Source organism: Phallusia mammillata, chromosome 4, assembly GCF_965637545.1.
Source record: "Phallusia mammillata chromosome 4, kaPhaMamm4.hap1.1, whole genome shotgun sequence".
Lineage (NCBI taxonomy): Eukaryota > Metazoa > Chordata > Ascidiacea > Phlebobranchia > Ascidiidae > Phallusia > Phallusia mammillata.
The window spans coordinates 19,166,471-19,192,771 of record NC_137255.1 but is presented as its reverse complement, the minus strand read 5'-3'; the positions used below and the strand labels follow the sequence as shown (position 1 = coordinate 19,192,771).

At 38.1% G+C, this 26,301-nt stretch overlaps 4 protein-coding genes across 6 annotated transcripts; all 4 read right to left on the bottom strand.

Moving 5' to 3' along the window:
• Positions 1-336: 336 nt before the first annotated feature.
• Positions 337-4,484, bottom strand: LOC145223935 (selenide, water dikinase 1-like). Of its 3 annotated transcripts, none has more exons than XM_080090350.1 (13): positions 4,333-4,484; positions 3,536-3,623; positions 3,330-3,455; positions 3,098-3,201; positions 2,889-3,038; positions 2,711-2,823; positions 2,456-2,649; positions 1,832-2,044; positions 1,674-1,778; positions 1,353-1,462; positions 1,236-1,292; positions 1,018-1,164; positions 337-711 (listed from the first exon to the last, which is right to left on the bottom strand). In XM_080090350.1, the coding sequence occupies exons 2-13, from the start codon at positions 3,606-3,608 to the stop codon at positions 631-633; spliced, it is 1,473 nt and encodes a 490-aa protein (XP_079946476.1). In that variant the 5' UTR covers positions 3,609-3,623; positions 4,333-4,484; the 3' UTR covers positions 337-630. The 3 variants fall into 3 exon arrangements, with proteins under 3 accessions (XP_079946476.1, XP_079946477.1, XP_079946475.1); XM_080090351.1 differs by lacking the exon at positions 4,333-4,484 and adding an exon at positions 3,775-3,840; XM_080090349.1 differs by lacking the exons at positions 3,330-3,455; positions 3,536-3,623 and adding an exon at positions 3,775-4,012 and having other exon boundaries at positions 4,333-4,448.
• Positions 4,485-5,942: 1,458 nt separating this feature from the next.
• On the bottom strand, positions 5,943-9,304 carry LOC145222940 (RING finger protein 24-like). The gene is made up of 6 exons (XM_080089191.1): positions 9,145-9,304; positions 8,801-8,928; positions 8,629-8,668; positions 8,506-8,556; positions 8,359-8,438; positions 5,943-8,288 (listed from the first exon to the last, which is right to left on the bottom strand). The coding sequence occupies exons 1-6, from the start codon at positions 9,145-9,147 to the stop codon at positions 8,123-8,125; spliced, it is 468 nt and encodes a 155-aa protein (XP_079945317.1). The 5' UTR covers positions 9,148-9,304; the 3' UTR covers positions 5,943-8,122.
• A 1,432-nt stretch (positions 9,305-10,736) lies between these two features.
• Positions 10,737-24,171, bottom strand: LOC145222936 (DNA damage-binding protein 1-like). Its single transcript, XM_080089186.1, has 27 exons — positions 24,098-24,171; positions 23,887-24,035; positions 22,829-22,948; positions 22,641-22,736; positions 22,432-22,557; positions 22,205-22,319; positions 22,048-22,145; positions 21,825-21,980; positions 21,607-21,718; positions 21,371-21,492; positions 21,151-21,253; positions 20,804-20,988; positions 20,346-20,505; positions 19,937-20,149; positions 19,748-19,855; positions 19,142-19,349; positions 17,813-17,924; positions 17,643-17,741; positions 17,009-17,129; positions 16,676-16,840; positions 16,438-16,532; positions 16,090-16,260; positions 15,277-15,386; positions 14,616-14,748; positions 14,020-14,158; positions 12,559-12,683; positions 10,737-11,209 (listed from the first exon to the last, which is right to left on the bottom strand). Exons 1-27 carry the CDS (start codon positions 24,156-24,158, stop codon positions 11,129-11,131), a joined length of 3,483 nt encoding a protein of 1,160 aa, XP_079945312.1. The 5' UTR covers positions 24,159-24,171; the 3' UTR covers positions 10,737-11,128.
• Positions 24,172-24,183: 12 nt separating this feature from the next.
• On the bottom strand, positions 24,184-25,431 carry LOC145222938 (NF-kappa-B inhibitor-like protein 1). The gene has a single exon (XM_080089188.1). The coding sequence runs from the start codon at positions 25,397-25,399 to the stop codon at positions 24,281-24,283; it is 1,119 nt and encodes a 372-aa protein (XP_079945314.1). The 5' UTR covers positions 25,400-25,431; the 3' UTR covers positions 24,184-24,280.
• Between the last annotated feature and the right edge of the window lie 870 nt (positions 25,432-26,301).

The following is a 26,301-nucleotide window of genomic DNA, read 5'->3' as shown; positions in this document are numbered from 1 at the left end:
ATTTATTTACGCCCCGCCTCTGTTTCTCTTTGTTCTGCCGTAACCGAGCGTTTGATTTGATTGTGACGGCAAAAAAAAACTTTTGTGTAATCTATTCGGTTGCCCTGAAGCCCTTTCGAAATTATGGACTAGTAGTGTGTGGAGAATATATGAAAACTAAATAAAGCACAATAAATTTTTCAGATTTTATGCAGGTCTTGTCGTCATTATTTTTAGAAGTTTGAAAGAGATTGCTTATGTTACAAACAAGTAGGGCAACTAAATGACTATGTTAAAGCTGGGCTGTTGATGGGAGTGTTCAATCAGCTCCAGTGCACCATCAGGCGGAACAAATCATTTCCCTTCAATACTCTTTATTACAGCAATTAAAATAGTCAAACATAGCACATAACGAAAAAAATCAGTCACAATCCACTGCGATGGGACACATTTTCAGATTAGACTTCATAGAGTTACAGTGCAATGCCAGACTGTGCGCGTGTATGCACGAATTTGCAAGCTGCTCTTTGCAAAGACGCATATCTGCGCAACGATAATGCGAACACGATCTATAAAACGCACAAAAAAATCCCACGATATGCGGCACTGTTGCCGAAGGCAGTAATTGCGACACAAATACAGTTAATTTTGCTACTGCTGGTGATGGTGGTTCTGAAACTGTGCTTGCTGCTGCATCTGCTGCTGGTATTGTTGTGTGTCTTGGACCATAACCTGTGAAGAAAACGTTTTTGCACATAGCACATGGTTTTTGTAACAAAAACAGGAAATATATTCTCTCTAAAACAGTGGTTTCTCCACCAACAACTTCTTAATTCACACACAACGAGATTGATAAATGACAATTTAAAAAAAATGCTTCAACTTGTTTAAAAACATTCTTCCTAAAACTTCATAGGGGTCCGCAATTAGATTACAACATCGAAAAGGATCTGCAAAGGCAAAAAGGCTAAGAACCACTGCTCTAAACCTTCTGCCAGGTTTGCACCAATGCAAGTTTCTACAGAGCAACATTGTTACCTGATGGAGTTGTTGCCCATCCTGAAGAGTTGTTACAGGTGTTAGATGCGTAAGGGTTTGTGTGTGCATAACATCAGCGCTAACCGTTTCAACTGTTTGCAATTGCTGTTGTTCTGTTACAGGTAGTATAGTTGCTTGTGTATTAAGCTGAAAGTAAATCATGAATCCATTGTAAACAAATTGCCAACAATTAATGTTTTAAAGCAATCTACACATACCTGTGAAACTTCACTTATTGGCAGTGGTTTGGAATGTTCCAATGCTGGATGTTTTGCCTGACAATAAAGAAGTTTAGTTACAACACAGCAAAATCATTTACAGAAAATTTTTTTTACCACTGTTCTTCTTGGAGTGGTAATTGGTGGCACACTTTGCACTGTCCCATCCTCAAGGGTTTGAACTTCAATTACACGGGGTTTTTCTATGATTTTAGCTGTTCTAGTGCCTGTTTGTTAAAAAAGGAAAGTAAACTATAGTCTGCCGGGATTATTAAAGATGTTAGACTGAAACGAGTCCTACCAAACATTTTCATATAGCAAGACATGGCTAAAAAAATTTCTAACCTGCAGAGGGATTTGTACCCACAACAGGAGCCTTAACATGACTCATGCTCTACTAACTAAGCTACACAGTTTAAAAACATCCTTAACACGTACCACTTTCAACTATTCCAATAATCCAAGCTTGATGTCCTTCAATCTTTTTAATTTCAGCACAGTATTTTGCAGCTTGTTCACGAGGAAGACAAATCAAAAGTCCACCTGTTAAAAAAATGTTTTTTATGGGTAAAAGTATGAAATTGCAATAAACAAACCTGAAGTTTCTGCAGATGTTCCTTGCAATAATCCAAACATGTTCCCACAAGCTTTTGCAATGGATGCCATCTTGTTGATACATGGCAAATTGTGTATCACAAAATTTACTTCATTTTTTTGCTGTTTTGCCAAATTTTTGGCATGTCCAATAATTCCAAATCCAGTGACATCAGTTGCTCCATGACTGTTAAATGTGTGCATCAATTGTGCAGCTGTAATACAATTTAAGAATAATCTCAAATAGCTTTCATATATTGTCTTTGTTACTTTCGCCATGGCATTATAACAGTGGTTCTCAAACTTATATGAATCGCATACCACTAAACCCTGTTTGAATGGATAGACCAAGAAATAGCCCTCCTTTCTCAACCTGGCTAGCATATTTAGCAATTTCAAAGAATATTCAAAACAAGAGTTTCACCCAAACCAGGGCTGATCAGTTGGGTCAATTGAGTTGCAATTTTAGATCTGACTTAAATTAGGTATATATAGCAGAAAACTACTCGCATACCACCTAAAACGTTCCAGCACACCACAGTTTGAGAACCACTGCATTACAACAAGATTACAAGCAAAAATCAAATCACCCATTTTAACATGAAATAAGAAAATAACTTTCATACCTGATCGATTCAATCTTGACATGTTAAACATGGCATCTTGGTAAGCCTTTTCCACATCTTCTTCACTGACAATAAACTTAATTTTGTTCCATTTGTCATTTTTTTGTTCCATCCATTGGTGGGCATTACACGCAACTTGTGTTCCCAGCGGTTTTGTCAACACCAATACATCTCCAGGCACAGCATTGCTTGGCCTGGGAACGAGGGCATATGTCAATGTTGAATTGCAAACCAGGTTGTCAATATTTATCTTACATTATAAACTCATTTTGTTGACACACTGATGTGGCTACGCCCCCAATCAAGCACCATGGATTCAGCACAGTTTGTCCACCAGTAATACTTGTTCCACCTTCCTCAGCACAATCCTACATAGTATATGATGCAGGTTATTGTTTTGATGTAGTTCCTTTAAACAATTAAGTATAAACACCTTAAAACCTCTCATCATGAGTGGCACAACAATGTCTCGCTCCTTTTCAGTAAATTTCGAGCTGACACCCAGTAACATCATCATGGTATCACATTCTGTTGCACCCATTGCATAAAGATCACTTAAAACATTTGCACAGGCGATTCTCCCCTGTGAAACACCAAACACTATTGCCAAATCAACAAATCATATTTTTCAAAAAAGTTTACCATCATATAAGGATCATCAACGAGTGGATAAAAGAAATCTGTGGTTTGCAGCAAAAACAAACTCCCAAATCTGAGAGGAATAATGCATGTGTCCAGTCCAATACCTAGTCAAATAAAAAATCATTTCAGCAATTTAGTAAGTACAGAAGATTAAATAGGAAAATACACTAGACTAAAAAAAGCCATGCCCATTCCCACAAATACCACCACAGAATCAAGTGATAAAATATACCCATGTTAGATTGAACCATTGCTGCCAGAAACTGCTCTCCATTGTACTGGCTGGATCCATCTACCAGCTCCTCAAGTAGTTTATTTAAAACATCATTGGGAACTTTACATGCACCGCCATGGAGCCCTAAATGTTTGTTTCAAAGTGCATTCATGGTAAATCTTTCATTTTGAAAACAAAGTTGACCTGAGGTGCACATTTCTTACCAGTGTACTTGGTCAGACGGAACTTAGTATCTAACCCATGGGCCTCAGGATCAAATCTGGGTCTTAGAGCCATCAGCCCAGATAAATCCTTCAAAATTTAAGTATTTTGAAATTAATTTGTCACAATCAGAATCGGTCTCACAAAAGAGGTTTTATGGGAAATGGGCATGGAATAAAAATACATACTTTAGAACAGGCAACAATTTGGGAAGACCCCACCCTATACACAAACAGCTCACCAATTAAAGGTTTTGTAATATTGTTTGCAGTAACTGATTGTCCATCTTCATCAGGTGTTAGTTCCGCCAGAAGTTTGAGCAGCACCTCCTGCGGAACCTTACACCCTCATCCTTTTAGAGCTGTAAAGCTAGTTAGTCTAAAATCTTCCCCCAAATCACGGGCAACCGGGTCCCACTTAGGGGAGTTAAAGAAATCAAACGACATTTTGCCGTGCTGGTCCGGCTCCCAACCCTTACCCTGTGCACGAAAGTTAAAAATCTGTTTAAATGTAAATAAGCAAAGCTGAAAAATATCTACATTTCATAAAGCGCCATTAAACTGTTACTCCGCATGGGATCTATTAGGCTTAAATCCCAGTCATCACGCAAAAACCTTACAGGCAATGACTGGTGCATGGCTCGCATGGAAATTTTTAACCCAGTAAAATAAAACCTCTTTTGTGACACGGCCACACAAAGCAGCAAAACAGTGTTTAGTTGTGTGCATGTATCAAATCTTTGTACTTATTTACAACAAAAATACTTTGCACAAAGAAATACAACAAGCAAACAACTTACTGCAGAAGTCTGAATTTGGCCACACCACCTTCTTCGGCAATTTAACTGCGACAATCCTCACGTGGTAAACAACTACCCACAGTTCAGTGCGCATTTCCTTTCCACCAATGAAACTGAAGTATTTTCGCAAACCGCCTTGTCACTCTTAACAGGTCAGTTTTCTAGCAAAACAAAAGGGGGTTTAAAAAAGAAAGACATGGAGAACATGTATTGTAGGAGAAAAGTTTTGCTTCAATGTGTTCTGGTTTTTCCTAACAGCATCGCAGATTAAAAATGTTGGGATACTGAGACAAGGTCCTTTAAGCAAAATAAATCCACGGGGATCAAGATAAAATAAATAGAAGCGCCTAAACATGTTGTTTGATAACAGAAAATTTTATTTCAAAAATTGTGCGACAATTAACGTATCTCGAAATTAAATCTGGAAATATCAAAATAAACCACCCAACACTTTGTGAGTTTTCGTCTATATATAGTTCTGGCCATTAACGTGACTCAAATGTTCTCCATATCAGGCCCATGAGAGAGACATAGGCTACAGACTGTTTGTTTGCCGAGGATCCACAAGTGTCCATGAATATCGAAGTTCGCAAATAAAATAGGCACATTTTTGCATGCTTATATTGTTGATTTGCAATTATAAATATTGCTGCTATTTGCCGAACATTTTTTGTTCTTTAGGTTTTAAACAAATGTGGGCACACGTATGTATTTGTCTTGGCCTACTTTAGCAAAGAGCAGACGTCTCGCGTCAACACATATTTTTCCTCTTTAGGGCTCTGCTTCGTAAAACTATTACGTGATTCACCTATTGTAATTCAATTCAATGCTTTCTCATCCGTTTCATGTGGCACGACAACGATTGCTATTATAGAGGATGAAAAGGGAAATTGCGATCTTTGAAAAACCCTTAAGCACAAGTCTAGATATTAACCATTTGGGCGAATGACTCGACTTGTATTTTGACACAAATGAAACCTGTTAGTTGCAATATTTTTGACCTATACTCAGGCTGCTGTGTTGTACAAAATCACCAAGTTAAAAACATTTACCAATGTGCATCAGGCTACGACAGCCAATACAAACTGTATGTAGCAGTTTTTTTGCTCGGAATAAATGGGACATCTAGCAAAGGTGTGTGTGTGCTGTATGTCGGCTGTGGTGGTTAAATGCCTTTTTAGTTTGAAAAAGCTTTCCGGTCATTGACTGCAGGCGCGACTGCACCCAGGTCTAATTAAATTCGATTCCCATTTGAAAACGAAATTGCGTCATTGGCAACTGGTCGAACGCACGGCTGCATGAGCGTTTTTTCGACACAAAATTGCTTAGGTGTAAATGCCTAAGGGAAGTATATCGAAAAGCTTACATTTTGCTTGCGAAGAATATTAAACAGTTTTATAAAATACTGATTTCTGTTAACAGGCAAACTATATGCAAGTAGACTAAAGTGACATTATCTGTAAAATCATAAGTCAAACGCCACTGTCAAATGTGGATCCAAAGCAAGCAGTTCATTCAGTTGTCTGAACTTGGCAACAAACCAAGCACGTCAGCTGACAAGACAAGTCATGAATCGCAAACTTCGCATTGGCCTTTTGCCTAAATGCTGGTTCGGTTTTGCTAAAAAATGTATTTCGTAAAACGCAAATGAAAGAAGCATAAAACAGAAAGGGTTTGGCGTACAGCGCTAGTCAGGATGCAAGCAAAGTCGCTTGAGAGCGAAAGAAAAATGGAACAGTAGAAAAAGTGCGACGAGTGGGTATTAACGAAAAGAATGAAGCAGTACCACGTAATAAAGGATAGCAAATCGCAACGCCGCAAACGCGACGAATTAAAGCAAACCGCCAAGAAAAAGATTGGTAATCCCGCAGATGTCAACATGCTTGGTATATATGAAAGCTACAAATGAGCGTACAAAAGCCAACAACGACAGAAATACGATAACAAACAGTTTTTGTAACCACAAAATTCAGTTGCCGTATACAATTGATACCCTTGTTAAGTCGATATATCACATAACGACCGAAACACTTGCTTCAAACGACATGCGGTTGGCGATAAAAGAACAGTTCACATACAGCACATCAACTGATACAAACATGCGCGGTCGCATCAAATACACTGCACGAACCGAAATATCAAGTAAAATCTGTGGCAAGTTATGTGTCTGCTGTGAAAAGTACTCTCTGTCAAAACAGACTCTGTATGTACGTAAGATCGACCGCAAATGCGCGAATCGTTGCGATTAGTAACTTTAAGCGGATTAAACGATTTAAAATTTTAAACAAACCAGTGCAAATAAATTTCTGCGCAAAAGGTGCGTTAGCCCTCATAGCGACTAGTATAGGGGTATGTCGAAAAAACGTGGCCCCGCAGATTGCGAAAATAGGCTTTCACTTCGATAACTACGGCAGGGTGGTGACGTCAGTGCTCGATGATGATTCTCCACGACGCGTGCAACCGTTTAGACGAATTCCGAAAAAAAGGGAGGAAGCCTGTATGTCAACTGCTGCGCTGTAGCAGCAGCACATACAGTAACTAGCTGCTCACACTGCAAATAATTGTGTGACCACAGGAATACGTTGTCATGTTGTTATTGACGATTCTAAATTGATATTGCGCAAGATACGACTTTTCTCAACCCGCGATTACTCAAATATATTTTGTTTTTATCTATTAAACTTCTTGAATATACACTTTAAACATTCATTGAAGGCGCCAAAATTAGGAAATATATTATGGGAGGGCAATTTGAATTGAACGTACTTGTGGGGATTACTGCGTAAAATTCTTGCCTAGCACAGTTGTTAACTATAATGATTATAGAGAACAAAACTGGACAACGTATGTACAGTAATGACCAGCTTCCTGATTCGACACTGATCGAACTTGTCACCAGCCGATAATGGTGAAGGCCTTTTACAACTTCTAGACGTGCGCGGCAAATTGAAACGTCGCCCTAGCTTATCGACTTCCTGTGGATTGTTGCTTTGTATTTTAACGAGGCTGCGCGATTTTCAAAGCCAAATCGATGGCCTTTACTGGCGCGTGCCTGCTTGTGCAATTACGCCCTTCCCCTGCCTGCAAACGACGAGCATGCATAATACGCTGTTGAACGAGTTATTATTACACGTAAATAGGGAGAGCATCGGATGGTACCAGCTCCACTACTGCGGTATCGAAGTAATATCACCCGGGAGTTGCGACTTGAGTATGAGGCTCCAAACGATTTGTGCCGTTACTCGGGGCAGCGAGTTACAAACAAGGTTTTGTAAATTCCCGAGCGTTGCTGTTACGCGCACGTTGTTTGGTGCTAGACGTTCAGCGAAACCGCATTTCCATGAATTGCTTCTCCATGTTAACGCGGTTGACGCTTACAGGCAAAAACAACACGCCGACGGCAACAACCAGACCACCAATTGTCGGATTGGGATAGAAAACGTCCTTTTGAGACGAAATCGAAACGCGATAGCGCCGCCCCAGATGTGAAACAAGGCGGCGCAGTTTGGTTACAGACACTTCACCACGCACCGCTCGCAAACAAAGGATCCTTGTCACGTGACCATATCGCTCCAGTCGTTATGGAGAAACTCAGCCACTCTTAAGCACATTTCGCTTCACATCGCCGAACGGAAATAAAGACGGAGCGTCCCATAAGCTCAGGATCTGCAATGGCTGTTCGACAGTATCGGTTTGTTGAATACCCTGATTGTGTTTGGTCAGCCTAACTATACAAAGTCACCGGGCTGGGTAATAACGTACAGTTACCTCGCTGCTGGAAAGCGAGTGGTTAAACCTGGCTTGGAAATAAACCAGCCGGTGTTCCCATGGTAGCAGGGATGGTAAATGATGTGGCAGATGTGCCTGCATGGCTTGGTTGTCCATGGTATCGAACAGGTATATGTGACATGCACATTGGACAGGTTGGACGCAGGTCAAGCCATTTTGATAAACATCTAAAACAAGGTATAACGCATGTTAAATGGGTGCTTACCAAAAAAGCAGTAAAACATATTTAAAACATACTTTTTATGAAATACATGATGACAGGCACAAATAGCAAGGACATCTTTGTTTTTGAAGTCTTCCAAACAAACAGGACATGTCTGTACAAAAAGTAAACATTAGGTAAATGGGTCACATAACATCATAGCATGGCAAATGTATACTTACTTCATTTTTGGTGTCCTGAAGAGCATTGTCCTTGTTTTTATTTAAAACAACCTTGAACAAGTATCAAAATAGAGTTTAATATCAACAATATAACGGTGAAAACTATATGGCATGAATTCTTACCTTTTTGTACCCTTTATCTTTTGCTCTATGTCTTCTTAATCTGTACCAATATATGGTGATGACAAAAAAGTAGCAAACAGTTTTATTTCAGTTAGGGCTAGATGACAGCATTTGATAAAAATGGCCTCACAACAATACTGAAACGGTCGGTTAAAAATATATCAATATATACCTGGCAAGGTAGCAACAAAACGCAAAGCTCAGTGCAAGGATAAATGTACCAACTGCAACCATAGGCAAAGCCATTTTAAATGGGAGGGAATTGAAAGGACGATCTTCTGTTTCGTTGTTTTCACCATCCTGTGAAAACAGTAATTTTTGTTTTATTGCAACACAACAGCAAGGAAGTAACGGTGCGATGGTGGATGTTTACACTAAATTAGATCATACATCAATCATGTCATGTGAAAAGAAAAGGTTGCAGTAATTGACTTTTATCATAAACACGACACAAATATGTGCTTGTTTTTGAACATTGAAATTCTAATTCGACAAAAATACAACAACAAAACTCACCATGTTTAATGTAGGAAGATATATTTTGTCTTTCAAAAAACTGTCCAGTTACAAAGTTGTGTAACTGCCTTAACAGGCACTAACATATAATAAGATGATCACAAACAAGCGTGAGAAGCCCTAAACCATGTTACTAGGTAAAACCTGTAAGTTTTGACACCTAAAAATGTTAAAAACAATCCAATCAAACTTTGTTTGACACAACAAAATAAACATAAATGCTCAAACTCATGGCTGTATACTTAAATCTAACAATACTATCCCAATCATAGATTTTTAAAAAAGACAAGTAGATTGGCCATATGCCATATTGCCAAACCACAAAGCTATTCCAATCAATACTTCTGGACAGGACAAGCATGAGCTTCAAGTCAACATAAGGCTGATTTAGAGACCAACAGGCATTACTGTACAAATAGGAACCAAAGTGTAGTGCTACATATTTTGCCAAACTAAACCAATATTTACCTTTATGGTACTGAGTAACTCAACCACACCTTGTTATTTTAACAAGAAATATGATAAAGAGCAGGAAAACAAACAGAAAAGGGAAACTTCAAAAAAGTAATAGTACAAATACTTTAGAAACACCTAGCTCAGGTTAAATACAATTATATTAAGTGCACTGTTTTCTGGTTTTAATAGACAGAAATTATTTGAAACTCATAATCATAGAATGTAGTATCCAAAAAACTCAAAAACCAAACACACAAACATAAAGTAATGTATAATGTTATCTATGGATAATATAGTAACTTACTTTAAAACCAAAACTATTTTTAGCAAGTATGTGCAGGATACAAAATAAAAGCCTTCCATGCATGTAACATAATACACACATTAATGTCATATGGCTGAAATAATGCTCCAGAAGTATCTAATAATACTTTATTTGCATATTATTTTCATTCAAAAAATATTGTATTTATAATATTAATCAACGAACCTTAAACAAGGGTTATGGCAATTAACAACCTAATACTAATTTTTATCATTGAGCTTTCTTTCGTTTCAACATACCTAAAACCAAGCAGGCTAAAGTTATCACGCCACGAGAGACTGATAAACCATTGCTACTCACAGTACTCAGGCTATGTCACAAACTTATTTTTGTAATACTCATTTGCAATAATACAAATAGTTACTTTAAAGGTTGATTTGCAGAACAGGCCTTCGGCAGTGAGCAGTCCTTTGTCGACTTCCTCGATAGGAAAGTTTCAGATGTTTTTGTTTACTAACCTCCAATCGGCCAGCTGATGTAAGAAAAAATGCGGCTCGTTCAAGCATGACGGGAGGGGTCGATAACATCTTTACCTAGCCTGTTTTTTTCTTTTTCACTGCAAATTAATTTCCATTTCTACACACAATCGCAAAAAGACACATCGCATGAATCGTGAAGTTGCACAATTATTCTGCATCTTTTGCCCTATTGCATTTAGTAGCATGCCAAACAGCATCGAGCATGCCAAACAAACAACACACTTGCAGCTAATCTTCAAACACAAAATTTAACTTTTTAAGCTTTCCCATCACAAGCCTCCCTGTCTTAACCTGCCCTTTGATGTAAATAACCTACAAACGAACATTCTGAATTTCCAAAAAAAAAATGTTTACGGTTTGGAAACAGGTCTTCCAGCCTTTCTGGAAAAAACGACAGGCGGCAATATTATTCAAGTTTCACAGGTGTCCAAGCATTGTTTCAAGGGAAATTACAAAACAATATAAGTGGATGGCCCACAAATTATAGATAGCCTGTGGCGAAACTCATCTCGTTGCTCGCACATTGACAAAAAATAAACAGGAACAGACACACCAACGTCGCCGCAAAGAAATCGCTAATTTTCAACTGAAACAATAGCAAGCAAGCCGCACTAAAAGTTTTAACATTCGCTTGTACAGGAAGGCTTGATAACTCTTTGGAACATCGTTCGATCGGCCCAATCAAGGCCCTGCTCCTGGTTGAGTTGAGTATAACATTTCTCTCTCAGTGAATTCGGCTGATTTCCTCGATAATTTTTATCAAATCTTCTTCAGTGGCGTCGCGTTTTGTGCTGTCTTGTTTAATCTGTACAAAAAGACAAAAACAAGGTTGTGTCAATTATTTAGCAAAAAGGCAAAAATGATATTTTTCAAATTTTAACAATTGCTGTGCCTCTTATAGTTTCATCTTTCTGCAGGAAAAATCTGTTCCTGACATTTGCAATAAAGCACAAAGGGTATTTCTATGTGTTGAACCACGAAAGCGTCTAACCGTTGGGAAATAATATGGAGATTTTCGTTGGACAATAAAGATGAAAAACAGTCATGCTTGTCGAAGCTAGTTCCGCTTACATTCGCGCTAATGACACGCGCTCAGACGATGAAGTCTGCTAACACAACGTCTGCGATGTGAATACATTATTTACATACTTTGAGTCATTACACTGGGGGGTCGCGGTGCGTTCGATCAGGGCATGTAACTTCGTTTGCAGTGACATTACTCACGAAGAATGTGTAGTAAATGGTAATAGGTTAACACAAAGCATTTTTGAACAGAGGAAACCCTTTCGCGACGAGTTATGAACCAAAATTGCATTTAATATCTGGCGACAGAAAACAGCTGCGGAACATAGAATCTTAATCTGTTAATATGTTAATAATGGACCATTATATGGGTGAGGTTACTATACAACAACTTACACAGTCTTGTGACTGCTTATAGACGTCATAACTCAAACAAAACGTCCCATTAATCCTTTCGCAATTAAGTGAATCTAACAATAAATCGTCAGTTTAATCACGCCTCAAGTCACGTGCGGACTTGATATGTGACTGACACCCGAAATACTAAATCAAAATCTCAACGTAAGCCGTTAACTTAAACCTGGTTAATTCCCACAAACAAGTTTTCTGATTGTTGACCAAGCGCTGCACATTATGCATTATTGTTCGTAGAAATATTGACAAGAAATTCTACGTTGCGACATTAATTGCTCCCAACACCAAAACATGCTGGCATATCACGTAGCAGAATGTCACAAAGATACGGAAATAGCAAAAGTTTCATAAGCGACATTCAAGTGCCAAACATTAACGACTCGGTGCCAGACACGTGCTACGCTAAGCAGAAGATAAATAAAACAATACACGATCGCTTTCATGCCTTTGAAATCTGTTCTAGACGCGTGTTAGTTAGATGTGTTGACTAAATGCTTTAGCATGGACAGCATATTATCTATGCCCGCAATAAAAAGGAGAATTTGAAAATATATTATGCAAACAAAACGAATCCAGATCGAAATCACAAATACTCGCGGTATGGAGCAAATGTCACGTGGGTTTGATGAAACCACACAATGACGACCGCTTTATAAAGTATTGGGGGAGACGTGCAGGCAAACATGGTGTGCAAATATTGAAAGCAAGTATAGTTACCACAACTCCTTTCGCAGTTTCAATCATTTTGTCACGAGGCAAGTCGAGGAATAGCTCGACGAGGTCACCGTCCACAAAACCCTTGTCCGGTTTCGTCTCATGATTGGTGGAAAACGCCCTCCATGTGGATAAATGAGGTTAAGGATGGTGTAACGGTTTAAAAAATCAATAAACTATTGCTATTAAATACCTTGGATTAAACTTCATAATTATGAAAAAGTTGTTTAGGTGACAAATCTTATGCCCTCGGTCAAATATAGATAAAAAAATGATTACCTACAGACGGTGCACATTGTTTCGACCTATAAGGTCTCATGAGCACAGCTTTAGTGGCGAGAGATCGACCGAATTGGCTAGTGTAGCCTTCCAACCGCACTACAGGTAGTTGGGTAACATGCTTAAAACTCATGCCTTACGTATTCTGTGCGATGTCACAACTGGGCATACACCATAGTGTGCACTGTCTTATCATTTATTGGCTCGATGCTTTTAAATAATAAAAGATGATTTTTATTTACGTTTTGTTCAAAACTAGAGTGCAATTCGAATGTTCTTAAGCTTGTCATAACGATTCATGCGGGTTATAAAAGAGTGGTAATACTTGAAATTGTAGTTGCTACAGCACAGAATAGACTTATAATTGCCATTGGGAACACAAACATTTAAAGGAAGTATATCACAATCTAGACTACAAGCGTTCAAAGTATATGCAAATCGATTTCGTGTTTGCAGACTTTCAATGGTTTACAAATTGGCAAAATACCCAGCTGATAGCGCAATTGTAGCTACTTCCGCTCTGCTGTATGTGAAGAGTGAAATGTCACCTAAACAAACTGATGCATGCAATAGCTGTCAAAATTAAGTCACCAGGAAATAGCCAACACGTCAACAATGCATGTGTGTACAAACGGTGGCCTGATTTATGAGCAAATCGACAAACATCAGTATTTCGTTCGATATCACGTATTTTTATGTGACAAACCGAAATCAAATCACAACATCAGTCATTTGCTAACGATTTCTAATTACACAACATACCCTGCGCAAGAGGCGAGGCCTAAGGGGTAAAACTGTCATTCTAGTAGGTACACATAGAAAATGTGGGACTAATGTGTTATGGAAACTCGGGTTAATTTTGTCCTCCATATTCCCAAGGGGTAAAAATGAAAGAAAACACGTTGATAACATAGGCCAGTGCTCTTCAACCTTTTTAGTGGCACAACGTTTTGTCAAAATTTCCCTTGAGGTATTTTGTCAAAATTTGCGAAATCCCCATGAAATAATTTTAAAACATGTAAAACAAACCTCGGGGAACCCTTAAAGTTCACGGAACCCCTGTGAGTATTCCACCGAAGCCCGGGTGAAGAGCCCTGCCCTAGGCAAATTCACGTTAGGCAATACGCCATACGCGATGGTTGTATTTGCTGCGGCGTCAATACAGAAAGTAATAAAAAGGATATGAGGCGTGTTCGATGTTCCCGACGCTTTTAATTACTTTTGACAGGCGGCTCTGGACCGACTGAAGCAGATTGAAAAGGTCTTCGTTGATTGTGGCAATAACTCCAATACAGCCACACGACGTCCCATACAAGATCGTGCTCTGCAAAAACATACAATAATCAACATCAGCAAAACGTGCTGGGAGGAGTTGACATATAGTCATTGTTATGTCGTAAGCATATTGTTGTATTACATAAGCAAAACGCACATGAAAACAATCAATAACGCTAATGGCGTTATGATTGGCAACTGCTTTTAAAGGTCTGTCCAAGCCAGAGCTTTTTATGTGTTTAGATTTGAAAAGTGCAAAACAGACTGGAAAATATTTCCCTTACATTTAAACATAAAAACCTTGGTATTTCATTTTTAATCTCGATGCATTTAATGTCACAAGATGGTCGAGTATCGGTAACCGAAGGACCAAATGGTTATATAACAGTCAAGTAAACAACTGTAGCTACTCATGTTTCAGCATATTTAAAGTTTCAAAAGGCCATAGCACTGCAGTTGCATTCAAAAAGAAAGCAAACTTGACCAAAACAACCGCGATGACCGACCTGTGTGGCAGTGCAGCTCTCCCCGACGTTCTGCATGACCAGCGAACCGTGTCGAAAGGTGTTGACGAAATCGCCAAGGTGGTAGAGTCCGGTCTGCTGGAGACGTGATCTATCTTCGTCAGTGGTTGCAGCACTGCATGGCAACATAGATCGATGCTACTGGTATGGCGTAAACACTACGTGACGTGCAGAGAACCGCAAACACAAGGTTGAGAAAATGTATAGCGACTCTTTTCGTAACGACAAATTCTTGTTTTGGCAGGTAAAACTGCCATGCCTCGTTGCCAAGGCCCTAGCACTGAACAAAGAGGCTTTCCACTTAAAATTGTGAGCAGATTGTTTTTGTTTTAATCTTATACAGCAATTTGTTTACGATTCTACACAATCAGCGTTTGGATAATTTTACGCTTTAGCAGTAAACATTTTGTCAAAGTATCAAACACGTTTTTAACGTTGAACCACGCAGCACCAGTAAGCCCGAACATAAGTACGACACACCCCCGCCACGCCCAAATTTTGAAAAACAGTAGCAAATTGGAAGCAGAATCCTTCAACTGTATTTTCCTTCTACAGAGACTTGTATTTACAGTCATATTCCAAAATATGAGTCACGGGGCAAAACACAAGTCGGGACGATAAACATGTCGTGGTAGAAACTCACCTGTCCTTTTGGCAAACAAACAAGTTAGAGGAATTTTCCGCGCCCAGAAACGTGTCGTCATCAATAATCTCCACTGCAGTCATCCAGTTAGGGCTGTAGTCCCTTGCTATCTGTACATTACACCAAGTGTTTCAACATAGATTCAACGTGGTCGCTTGGGTTTAAAGAGTTTACGACATAAACTTTATTTGTTTTCTTGCCCTTTAACTAAGTGTTTTTGCAACCTAGACCACCGGCAAATTGCGATAACACAAGGGACAGGGTTTTTGCATTTGCGACGTGACTGTCAAACATCATTTGGCTGCACGTACAACTAGCAATATAAAAAACGGGAAAGAGAAAAAAGTTTAATCCATGCGCATTCTGTGTGGTTTGTTATGTTAAAACCTACTGTAATGAACAAAAAGGAATCCTAAAAAAACTCATACCGCTACTGGGTGCATACATACAAATACAATCAATTAAGTTACAATAAGTTAAAATGGCGATTCTACGTTTCAGGTAGTTTATGGGTTTTTTTTCGCTTTTCGTTATTTAGTGACATGTGTTTGGTAACATTTACGATGCAAGACCCGAGAGTGGTTCTTTGAGTATTATAGTTTCGGCATACTTAATGTTATATGCCGTAGCATCTAACTGTTTACTGTAATTACAACGGTTGCACAACTTTAAGTATCCGCCTATCCATCACACTATCTACCACATGTGTCAATTTATGAGCACCTGTGTCAAAATTGTAAAAATTTGAAGTACTCTTTCTTGAGAAAACTTGGGAGAATGCCGCGGAAAACAAAGACAAAGTTGTAGGCATACCTCATCGAGATTACCCTCGATGTGTTTGTACGTAAGCAGATTCATCGACCGCATGAGGTCGCCAACGAGCACAAAGTCGCCCTTGCATTTGAGGTAGAGAGCAAGTATGTTGGTGGGATAGCTGCATTCCACTCTTAGTTCACGCTCGCCTTTCCATTGGAAAATGCAAACCTTGAACAAATTTGTTGCACTTACAAAATGGCCCAAGTTAAATCCGTCGCATTGACGGAGAAATACAAAACGAAATGCAGAGCAAAGTTGTTTTTGCGTAATACACCCATAACGCCATAAGCATACTCTTTAAATATATAAAATGGTACGAAACTGTGTGTTGCACTAATCGCTTACCGTGTTGTTTATGGAGGCGAGCACATTCCCGTTGAATTCGCACAACGAGTACACGGCACCCTTTACCTCCTTGTGCGTGACAAGACTGAGTTTGTCTGCAAAACAAAAAAATGAGTTTGCACAAGTTTCCTTCCCAAACAAATTGTTCTTATAGCTTTCATATGGGGGCATTCCAATTTGCATCTACAGTTGCGACAAAAAAAAACAAGAAATGCATCAACGAGGTATTATTTCTTACTATCGCTGTATTGGAAAACCAGGATTCGTCCAGACTTCGGTTCGGGTTCGTCCGAATAAACAATAGCTGTTCCAACCACAAAATACGGAGTTTGTTCGTCGCCCAAATGACAGGAAATAACACTCATCGGTTCCTCGTTCATCGCGAGTTGATAAGCGTGGTAAACTACATAAGTGCAAGTTGAGTTTACCTAATGGAAGAATTCCTAACTACACAATTCAAAAAGCTTCTTTGTCATGTAAAAACAGATTAAGAAACCATAATTTACGCATCTACATATCGTATACCATGGTGAAGGGGTTTGGACTTGAAAAACTTAGAATTTCGAATTACCTTCAAACGTGTGCTGATCAATGATAAGAAGATTTCCAACGTCAACCTCGTCACCGTAAAACACCTGTGAGGTTTCACCGGAGCGAGCACCAAATGCGGGACTCTTCGCTATTATGCCTGCCTGTTCGAAAGGATGGTAAAAATGATTGCAAAATGCATGAAATGCACACATTTAAATTACTTAGTTTTATTCGTTATCCATACATTTAAGTCCTCTTTGGGACAGATAACAATTTATTTAGTTTAGAAAATCAATGCTTTAGGTGTATTATCCCTAAACACACAATATTCATTTAATATGCCGAAACATGAAACAATATAGCCCAGTGCTTCGGGCCACCAGCCCAGTAAAAATAAGATCATTTCTTTTTGGAGCAAAATTGAAGTAAGCATACGAAACAACTATTTGGGCTTGAAACATAATTCTTTAAAACCGATTTTCAAGACGCGAGATACAATTATTAACAGCTAACATTTTGATACACTTTCAATGTGTAATATGCAATTATCTCCAGTTGATCAACAAATTTAGTGGACGTCCTGTGGACCACCCAAAAAGTCATCATGGACCACCAGTTGAGAACCACTGATATAGCCCATAATGCAAGGTTACCTCATTAGTGGTATATTTCACCTGTGTACTAGCGCATGGTCGAACGGGTGTGCTTCCGCCGTTCTTAACATCCGCCATGTCCGTGCGCAGTGTAATCACACCGAAGCACTGGGTTTCTTCCTGCAAAGCAAGCATTGTTACATGCACTGTGTACCAATAGTGCTGACTGCTGATATTATGCAAACTGGCACCTGGTAAGCTATGCGTCTCGGGGACTCGTTTAACGGAACCGTCCTGATGTGTAACTTCTGTATTTCGTCAATGGTGCCGATAAGCAATGTGCTGTCGTTCGCGAGCGCCAAACTACAATATAAAAGTTAAATCGAAAGTCCAACCAAACACCTAATACAGTACAAATAAATTGAAAAACAAAAACAAATGTTACTGATATTTCTCAGCAAAAGTTTATGCTGGACGCTTTATGATTTAATTTTCGAATCAGCAAAACATACCCCATGATGGAATATTCGATTAACCGGGATTTCGATAAACCCGAATATTCGATTAAATGGAATATTTGATTAACCGGAATATTCGATAAACCGGAATATTCGATGAACCGGAATATTCGATTAACTGGAGTTTGATTTACGGAATTTATTTTCACTTGAACGCAATTTCGATGAAGTGAAAAATTTGTTTAAACTGTAAACGGAATATTCGATTATCCCGAAGAAAACCAAAAGTGAACCATGAAGCCCAACCGAACTTGCAAAATCGAATTCACTAGTGTTGCGAATAGTATTCCTTATTTGTTTATGGCGCTGTTCGTGTCTGCTTTTGTGCGTTGCTTGGTCATTTCCTATTTGTTGTGAAAAATATTGATTGTTTATTTGTTCACAATTCCGTCACACTGCTTTTGTTCGTTGTGTCCTCACCATACGTAATAACATTTTCTTTGTTGTTTAATTACTTAGGTTTTCCCATTTGATTGGTTATATCCACGAAACCAGGAACTCACACTAAAACTATTTTTAGAACAACGTTCGCTTTGCAATAACTTAAAAAGAAGCGTCATTAAGAAAGTGCGGGAGTTAAGAAGCCTTTTTCTCAAACCGAGAATAGGTGGTTTTAACGGTCTTGTACCGTTTAAATAACCGTTTGAATAAAATCTTAAATATAAGCCTTTAAAGAATTTTTTAGCAAACGAACAATAACTCAAACTTTCCGTCATCCATCAATTTACTTTCCATAGCTGTAAAAGTCTTCAGTGCTTAGCGCCTCCAAAGTTTACGTTGGGGCACCATTAAACGCATAGTCCACCAATAGGTTTATTTAATCACTGATTTTATTGTATCTTTTTGGTGATGCCAACATTTCAAGACAAAAAAGATTTATATTGAATATTGAAACAGCTATCGCCGATACGTATGCTGCCTGTCAGAGGGTTAAATACTGTTCAATCGATGGATTCTAAGTTTTCAAGACAACCACGACCTTTTTTATGCTTTCCATAATGCGTTTGATAACATTTCAGAGACAATAGGTTAAAAACAAAAGTTTTTCCTTGTAGCATTTACCTGTCGGGGTAACCTTTCGAATCCAGCGGGCACATATGAGAAACTTCTTTCAAGTTAACATTGGAAAACACGAGCTTCTTGTTGGAGCTGTACACGACTGTAGGTCGATCAGAGCACGCAAACACAGTTCTTGCCCCGCCAGACGAAAACGCACATAATGAGGTGGGTTGTGTTCCAAGTGGCACCCTCTTTTTATCAGATAACACGCCTGCAGTAAATCACAACTGACTTTAATTCCTTCGTATTCTATTCAAATCGTGTAGTTGTTTTTGCTGAATATCAGAGTAAGGAATCATGGTTAAATTCTACCAGGGATTTTTGTGTCTGATAACGACTCCAGTGAATCCAACCACGGTTCTTTAAAGTTTTTCAGCAAAAAGCCACACTGCTGACATTTCTAACATCATATCGCTACATTTAGGGATATCCCCTGATATGCCAAATGATGATGTTTTAAGTGACAAAACGACTATTTTTCTTTTTCCCCCCTCCTTGTACATGCAAGTTTTAGATAGGCTACCTTGCAATGACCCAGACTGAGACTGAGAGTATAACCCTGAAATATTGGATATTAAGAAATAATAGGCTATTTGTAAGACAGCATACCAGTGTTTTCATCCAGTGTGAAGTAAAACAATGTTCCATCACCCAATGTAACCAGCAGGTAGTTGATTCCTTCAAACTGGACCAGTAATATGGAACGAGGAATAATTTCTGCACAAGGAGCACACATTTTTTATCATAAGCAAACAGCCTAATAAAACGACACCAATCATGTAAGTTGTGGTTTCTTACCATCAGCAAGTTTTTCTTGATACATCTCTTCAAGGCTTGGCAGCTTCAACACACGAGCACTGTTGTCATTCCACAAACCTACAGCACATATTTCTGCAAGCTGTGTTGACGCCTCCATGGACTCTGGTGAAATTTTCTCCCCATTTAAATGATCTATTGTCAGACAGGCGACCTCATGTGGAAGTTCAACTGACCCACGTTCGATAAGTTCACCTGTTTCAACAAACAACAGGATAAGACCAAAAATTATTGACAACTTTTGCCACAATACTACCTACATTTTTTTACAAAGATTATGTTATTATAATTTAGGTCAAGTTTATGTCGCTTAGTGAATAGTGATAGCGACATCTGTCTTTATAAACACTGTAGATGTGAGCATAGATATGATAACTAATAGTATACAAACCTTGTTGAATTTCCAGGTAATGCAGGGATTTTCCAACAGCAAGCAACACTTGGGATTGGTTGCTGGTAGCAACACTGATGTGTCTATCATCTTTGGGTGTCCACTCACTTACTAGACGCTTTTTTTCATTGGATATTAGACGAACACTCTTTTCTGTCACCTATACATTAAAATATTTGCAGTTATCAAAAAACTTTTTCAGTAAACGACAAATATAATTTTGGTCACTAAAATGGACACAAGTTTTATTGCAAATGCTGGACTTCAAAACTTATTTTTAAGAAAGCAGCCCTTTCACATTATTTTGTGAATAACAAACTTTTCATCCATAAACATATTTTAATCATATTCATTACCTAACTAGACAATTTATTATGTACAGTTTGTACATGGATAATTTACCAAATAAAACAACAAAAACACAGTCAATAATTGTATGAAAACAATGCAACACTAACTTGTATAAGTTGTCGATAGGTGACATTGGTGCAATGAAATGTTTGTCGTTCATCATCGAACCCATATAGTTCAGTTTCTTCAACTTCTTCTCCACTGAGACGTAGCACCCTCGAGTGACCAACAAAGGACATGACTAAGGTGTCAAACTTATCGCTGTCATCCAGCACTTGCAGTGGCCATAGACCTAAATTTAATGGAAAACAAAAACAAAACATTAACATTTCGTTAAAACAATAGTTCGATAAAAACAAAAATTTTCATCAACCTAAACATAGCAATAGTTTAAGGTTGAGAAAATTTTCATCACAGTTTTGTCTGAAAGTTGATTTCAGAAATAAAAACAAACCAGATATGCTTGGAAGATCGATGCTAGCATGTTCTTGAATTCCAATTCCATTTCTGATGATCCTCAAACTTCCTTCTTTGAATGCTCCAGAACATGTGACCAGCTAAACATTACTTCAATTTTGAATACATACTGTGCAAAGCACACATATGTAAGATAACAGTTTGCACAAAAATAAAAAAAAGCATTTCAATTTTATTTACATAAGACTAGTTTTTACCTGACCCTGGCCCTGTCTGTCAAGATCAACCACACACATGTCAACAATAGGTCCTAAATTTGTGTAGGTGTCAAGCACGGTCACTAGGGTACTTTTGTTCTCTCCATTGCGATCAGGAGAAGCTGACAAAATCGAAACAATAAAATTTAAGTTGTTACCTCATTTGCTACAAAATAGTTTTGTAAGGTATTTGCTTAAGAATTTTATTTTATTTCTTTGGTGGAATGGTGACTTACTTTCATGTGGTACTGGTTCAGTGTGCAATCGAACAAGTTGAGAATCACCAAGGCGAGATCCAATGTAGACAACACCATTGTCAAGATAACTAATTGCTTCTGGTATTGAAACCTAAAGTATAGTATTTGAGCTTCATATATTACACAAACCATATACCTGTACTAATACACAAACTAAGTATATATATATGTCGAATGGTTAATATAAATGTATTTACCTCTCCAAGAAGTTCTATTTTAAGATCTCTGACAGAGGCTGTTCCATCCATAAGCTCATCGCGCTCAAGCAGCAAAATAAAAAGGTGACCAGCTAAGTCTCCAAGCAGGTATCGTGATCCATCTGTGTCCACAGGTGCATAGCAGTTTATCGTATTCTAAAATGTACAGCAAAATTGTCATTCTGGGTGCAAAAATGTGTGATTTTATGACCAAGGCAGGCACCTTGACATCAGGTGGAGCAATCGGTATGTACTTGTTTCCATTGTGGTAGGTTATAGATTCCTGGCCAATAATAATTACCCCATTTAGAGGAGCTGGAACTGGAACAAAACAACAACACACATTAGATAGGTTATATTTCAATGAAACACACACACACCTGAAATAATCATGTTAGCCTCTGCATCTACATTTTCCTGTTTCCAGGGGCCAGGTTTTACATCTTTTTCCCTCAAATCTATTTTGTGTGTTTTAACATGCCTTCCTTGTGGGTTCTGCAGAATTATCAGTTTGATCAGATATTCATTTAAAAAAATGCATAAGGTTACATAAACATGTAAGTTATATAGGATGGGCCATTTTTGCAATATTAACAAGTAACACTACCTGATATATAATCACAAGAGTAGGTGTGGAACACCCATGCAGAAATTGTGCGTCAATTACACTCAACTCCTCAATTCGAACATTAAATGGCCGCAATTCCTCAGAACTTGGATCATAAGGCAAAAACTAAAAAAATAGTTTTTAAGTTTATGAACAAAATGGGTTGGAGTTTATACTGCGCAAGGGAGTAATGATTTTAGTACATTTACCTTGAATACCCCTTCATAAAGGCGAAGGCCTATAAGCTTGCTTGTAGGATCAATGATGCCAATTACGCCAGTTTCTGGGGGCCTTCCAACAGGATCCTTTCAAATTAGAAATTAAAAATATCAATGTTAAACAGTTAATAAAGTTTAGTCTCCAGAATAAACCCAATCAGGTAAAAAAAGAATCTTACACACAAATCTCCACTGGCTTTTGTAACAATTTCACAGTTTCCATCATCTTTGGTTTTGTAAGACAAAATACTGCCATGATATGGTTCAGTCAAGATAAACAACAAATCCTTTTTTTCTCCCTGAAATGTATAAGCAAAACATATTTTATGCAGGAATAATCAACTTTCTTATTGCAGTAGTACTAAAATACTGAAATAATTGAGTTGATTATTAGTAACTAAATACCACATTTGGTCACATGGTTAGTAGTTTTGCTGGGACTGAAATATACTAAATGCCAAAATTAAAATTTGACTTTTGAAAGACTCTGGCGGTTGAATTTAAATCCGTAATACGTTTCCTCCACTTATTTTAAAATGGGCTACCAGCTTTTATTAGCCACCAGCTTTTATCACCTCAGTAGTGGTTCCCAACCTTTTTCATCCTATGCACCCTTTTAGTTGATATTCGAATCTAATCCCCTTTAAATCAGACATTGTTTGTCCAATTTAATGTTCAATTTCAAAGTAAACAAGGGGTAAATGGTGGCAAAATAGTGCAAAACAAAACAATCGACACATATAAATAGGAAATTGTAGAAGCTGTCAAAATGTAATTTAATTTGAATGTTGTAAAAAAATCACCAATTTTAGGGGCCAGCAACATACAAAAACATTTTATATTTTCGGGCCTGGCTGCATAAGTACTGGGGTTATCAAGACAAACAAAGCAGATGGCACATGTACATAACTACATCTACCATCTGTGAAATTTCTTCCAAACTCATCAAAGTGCTGAATCCAAAAGTGTGTAGACAAACTTCACCCGAGAAAGTGAGAACAAGATGCTACCCCAAGGAAAGGGATCCATTATAAAACTTTGGTCCGATCTCATTTACCCATGTTGGACTCATATGTTCACATTCACGATACCATGTGGTATCATGCAGTATGTAGTACCACCATATTTGTTAAGCATTTGAAAAACCATGCTTGGTTTACCAACTATGAACTATAAAGATACAATAAAGTGAATGCAGTGGATGACAAGGAAACAATTATATACAAAATTACTTTACCTCAGGTCTAAAGAGCTTTGCGATTGCAATTTTGCCATAAATGTTAAGTTCTTTGACTGGCTTTAATCCTTCAGCTGACACAGTAAATATTTCTAAACGGGAGTTTTTGGTGATCAGTAGATTTAAATCATCAGGACTTGTAAAATGACCTAAAAATATAGGAGACAAATTGATAAATGTTGCTGCACTCACCAGCATGCATAAGTGTTACCTGTTATACACTGATTCACTGCTGTAGGCTTGTGAGCAGTGACAACATAATTAAATGACATTTTACCCTATATTGCAGCAGCAAACCTGCTAAGTGAAAGAAATCGACATGTTAAGTTCACCAACAATGACCTAAGGAAAGAAGAAATCCAATATTACAATTTTTTATATGTAGACAATGTAATTAATCTTGATTCAACAAATTATTTAGTTCCTGGGAAAGAGCTTTGACCGTTTCCAGAACAACTTCCTTGTCTTTTTCATCAAGTCTATCCCGACAGCGTTGAACAAATTTGTCTGGATGCCATAACATCTGTTGCCTTAAAATAAATTTACGCTTGTCCTTTTGATCAGAACTTGGTGGCATCCCGGTCAAAATCACTTCAACCATATCTTTTACAGAACCCCGACATGGCCAAGGAATATCCCGAAATGAGAGTTTGGAATCTTTTGCAGAACTTGATTTGTGTTCACCCATTTTTTCTTGATATCTTTGATGCTTAGATTCAAGCAATTCAACTTTTTTCAAAGCCATCCTCTTTCTGTATACTTCCTGTTCTTTTTCAAATCGCTCCTTCATATCCCTTGTTTCTTCCCGTTTCCGTTTCATGTTTATTTCTTTTCTTCTTTTGTATTTTTCAGCCGAAGACAAGTGTCTGCGCTTGTATTCCTCTGCTATTCTGTCAGCCCACTCATCAAATGTTTGATATTCAGGAATGTCCTCACTTATGTCACCAGTTGCCACAAACTTTGCTGCAAACCCAATATCAGCACAATCATCAGCCCATTCATTTGTCAGTTTTTCGTGCCAAGTCGTACTTGTCGATGATTCTTCAGAATCCCTATAACAACTCCCCACCTCTTCTCCTGCAGCCATGCTTTCAAAGTCTTGCATGCTCTTAAAACTTTCCTTTGCTTTTTTGAGTGTGTCTTTGGGAGTCTCTCCCCATTTGTTGATTAGTTTCATCGCATCTGGATATTCTCGGAACAATGGATCAATCAACAGCTTCCGATCAGTATAAGTGCTATTTTCATGAATGCACCTTGCTGCCAGGTGCATTGGGGTATCTCTGTTAGCATCCTGTATCTGTGCATTACTACCAAAATACAACAAACATCGCACTATGGCATCATCTCCAAGTAAACAAGCAACATGTAGAGGAGTTCGTCTCAAATCGCCAGTCACAAAATCTAGGTGAAAGTTATCATCTTTCTTTTTGTGCGTCTCCAAACAATGTTTAAGCTTCATTAAGTAACCACCTTGCACATATTTAAAGACTTTCTGTTTTATGTGTTTTTGCATGACTAATCTAAAAGTAAAGTTACATGTTATAAGTTGCAAAATTGCAGTCTTGGAATGGTTGTCTTACCACAATAATATCGCAAAAGTTAGAAACAATTTGTTTTTGCAGACCAGGCACAATTAAACACTAATTAATGTTAACTTTATTACGGTCTTTCGGCTTACGTTTACAGTACCACAATTTTTTAGCATTATTCCGTTTGCATAAGTCCCAAATTTTGTCCAACTGCCATAGCTCAACCTGCGATCACCATGGGATGGCGGAAAACAACCTCCTAAATTTGTCTATTACTGTATTTTATTCTTGTTTTGGATTTGCAAACAAACGTGCACAACTGCACACCAATGATACTATTAAACAAATGATATATTGTATAGTATCATTGTGCACAATCAGGTTCCAACCGTTCCATGTGTGCGCACTCTGGATAGTGGATACGCATGGCTAACGGCAAGGTACTAAATACTTTCACTGCATGATGCCTCATATTACTTGCACGATACCCGATAACATTTGGCATAGTTTGTGGAATGTGAAGTGTTTTTCAAATTTTTACTTGTAAATTCTCACCCTAACCCGAATAGCTCCAAGTCCGTCAAACTACCATTTTCGCACGAAGTATATTAATATCCATTAAAACACGACTTAACATGGGGGTACAGGCTCCTCTAAAATATACAATCTAAACATAGTAGGCAATCGACACAAACTACTAATAAAACATTTGAAAACGTTGACGATTGGGGCTATTAGGGTAGGGGTGAAAGGTTTGTAATAGCAAGAACATTATAATTCAATCTTCGACGTCCTTTTCGGGCTGATAAGAACCTGCGGTACCATACAGTTTTAGTACCACCCTCAACACACGTGAGAATATTAAGCTCAAGGGTTCTCCATATCT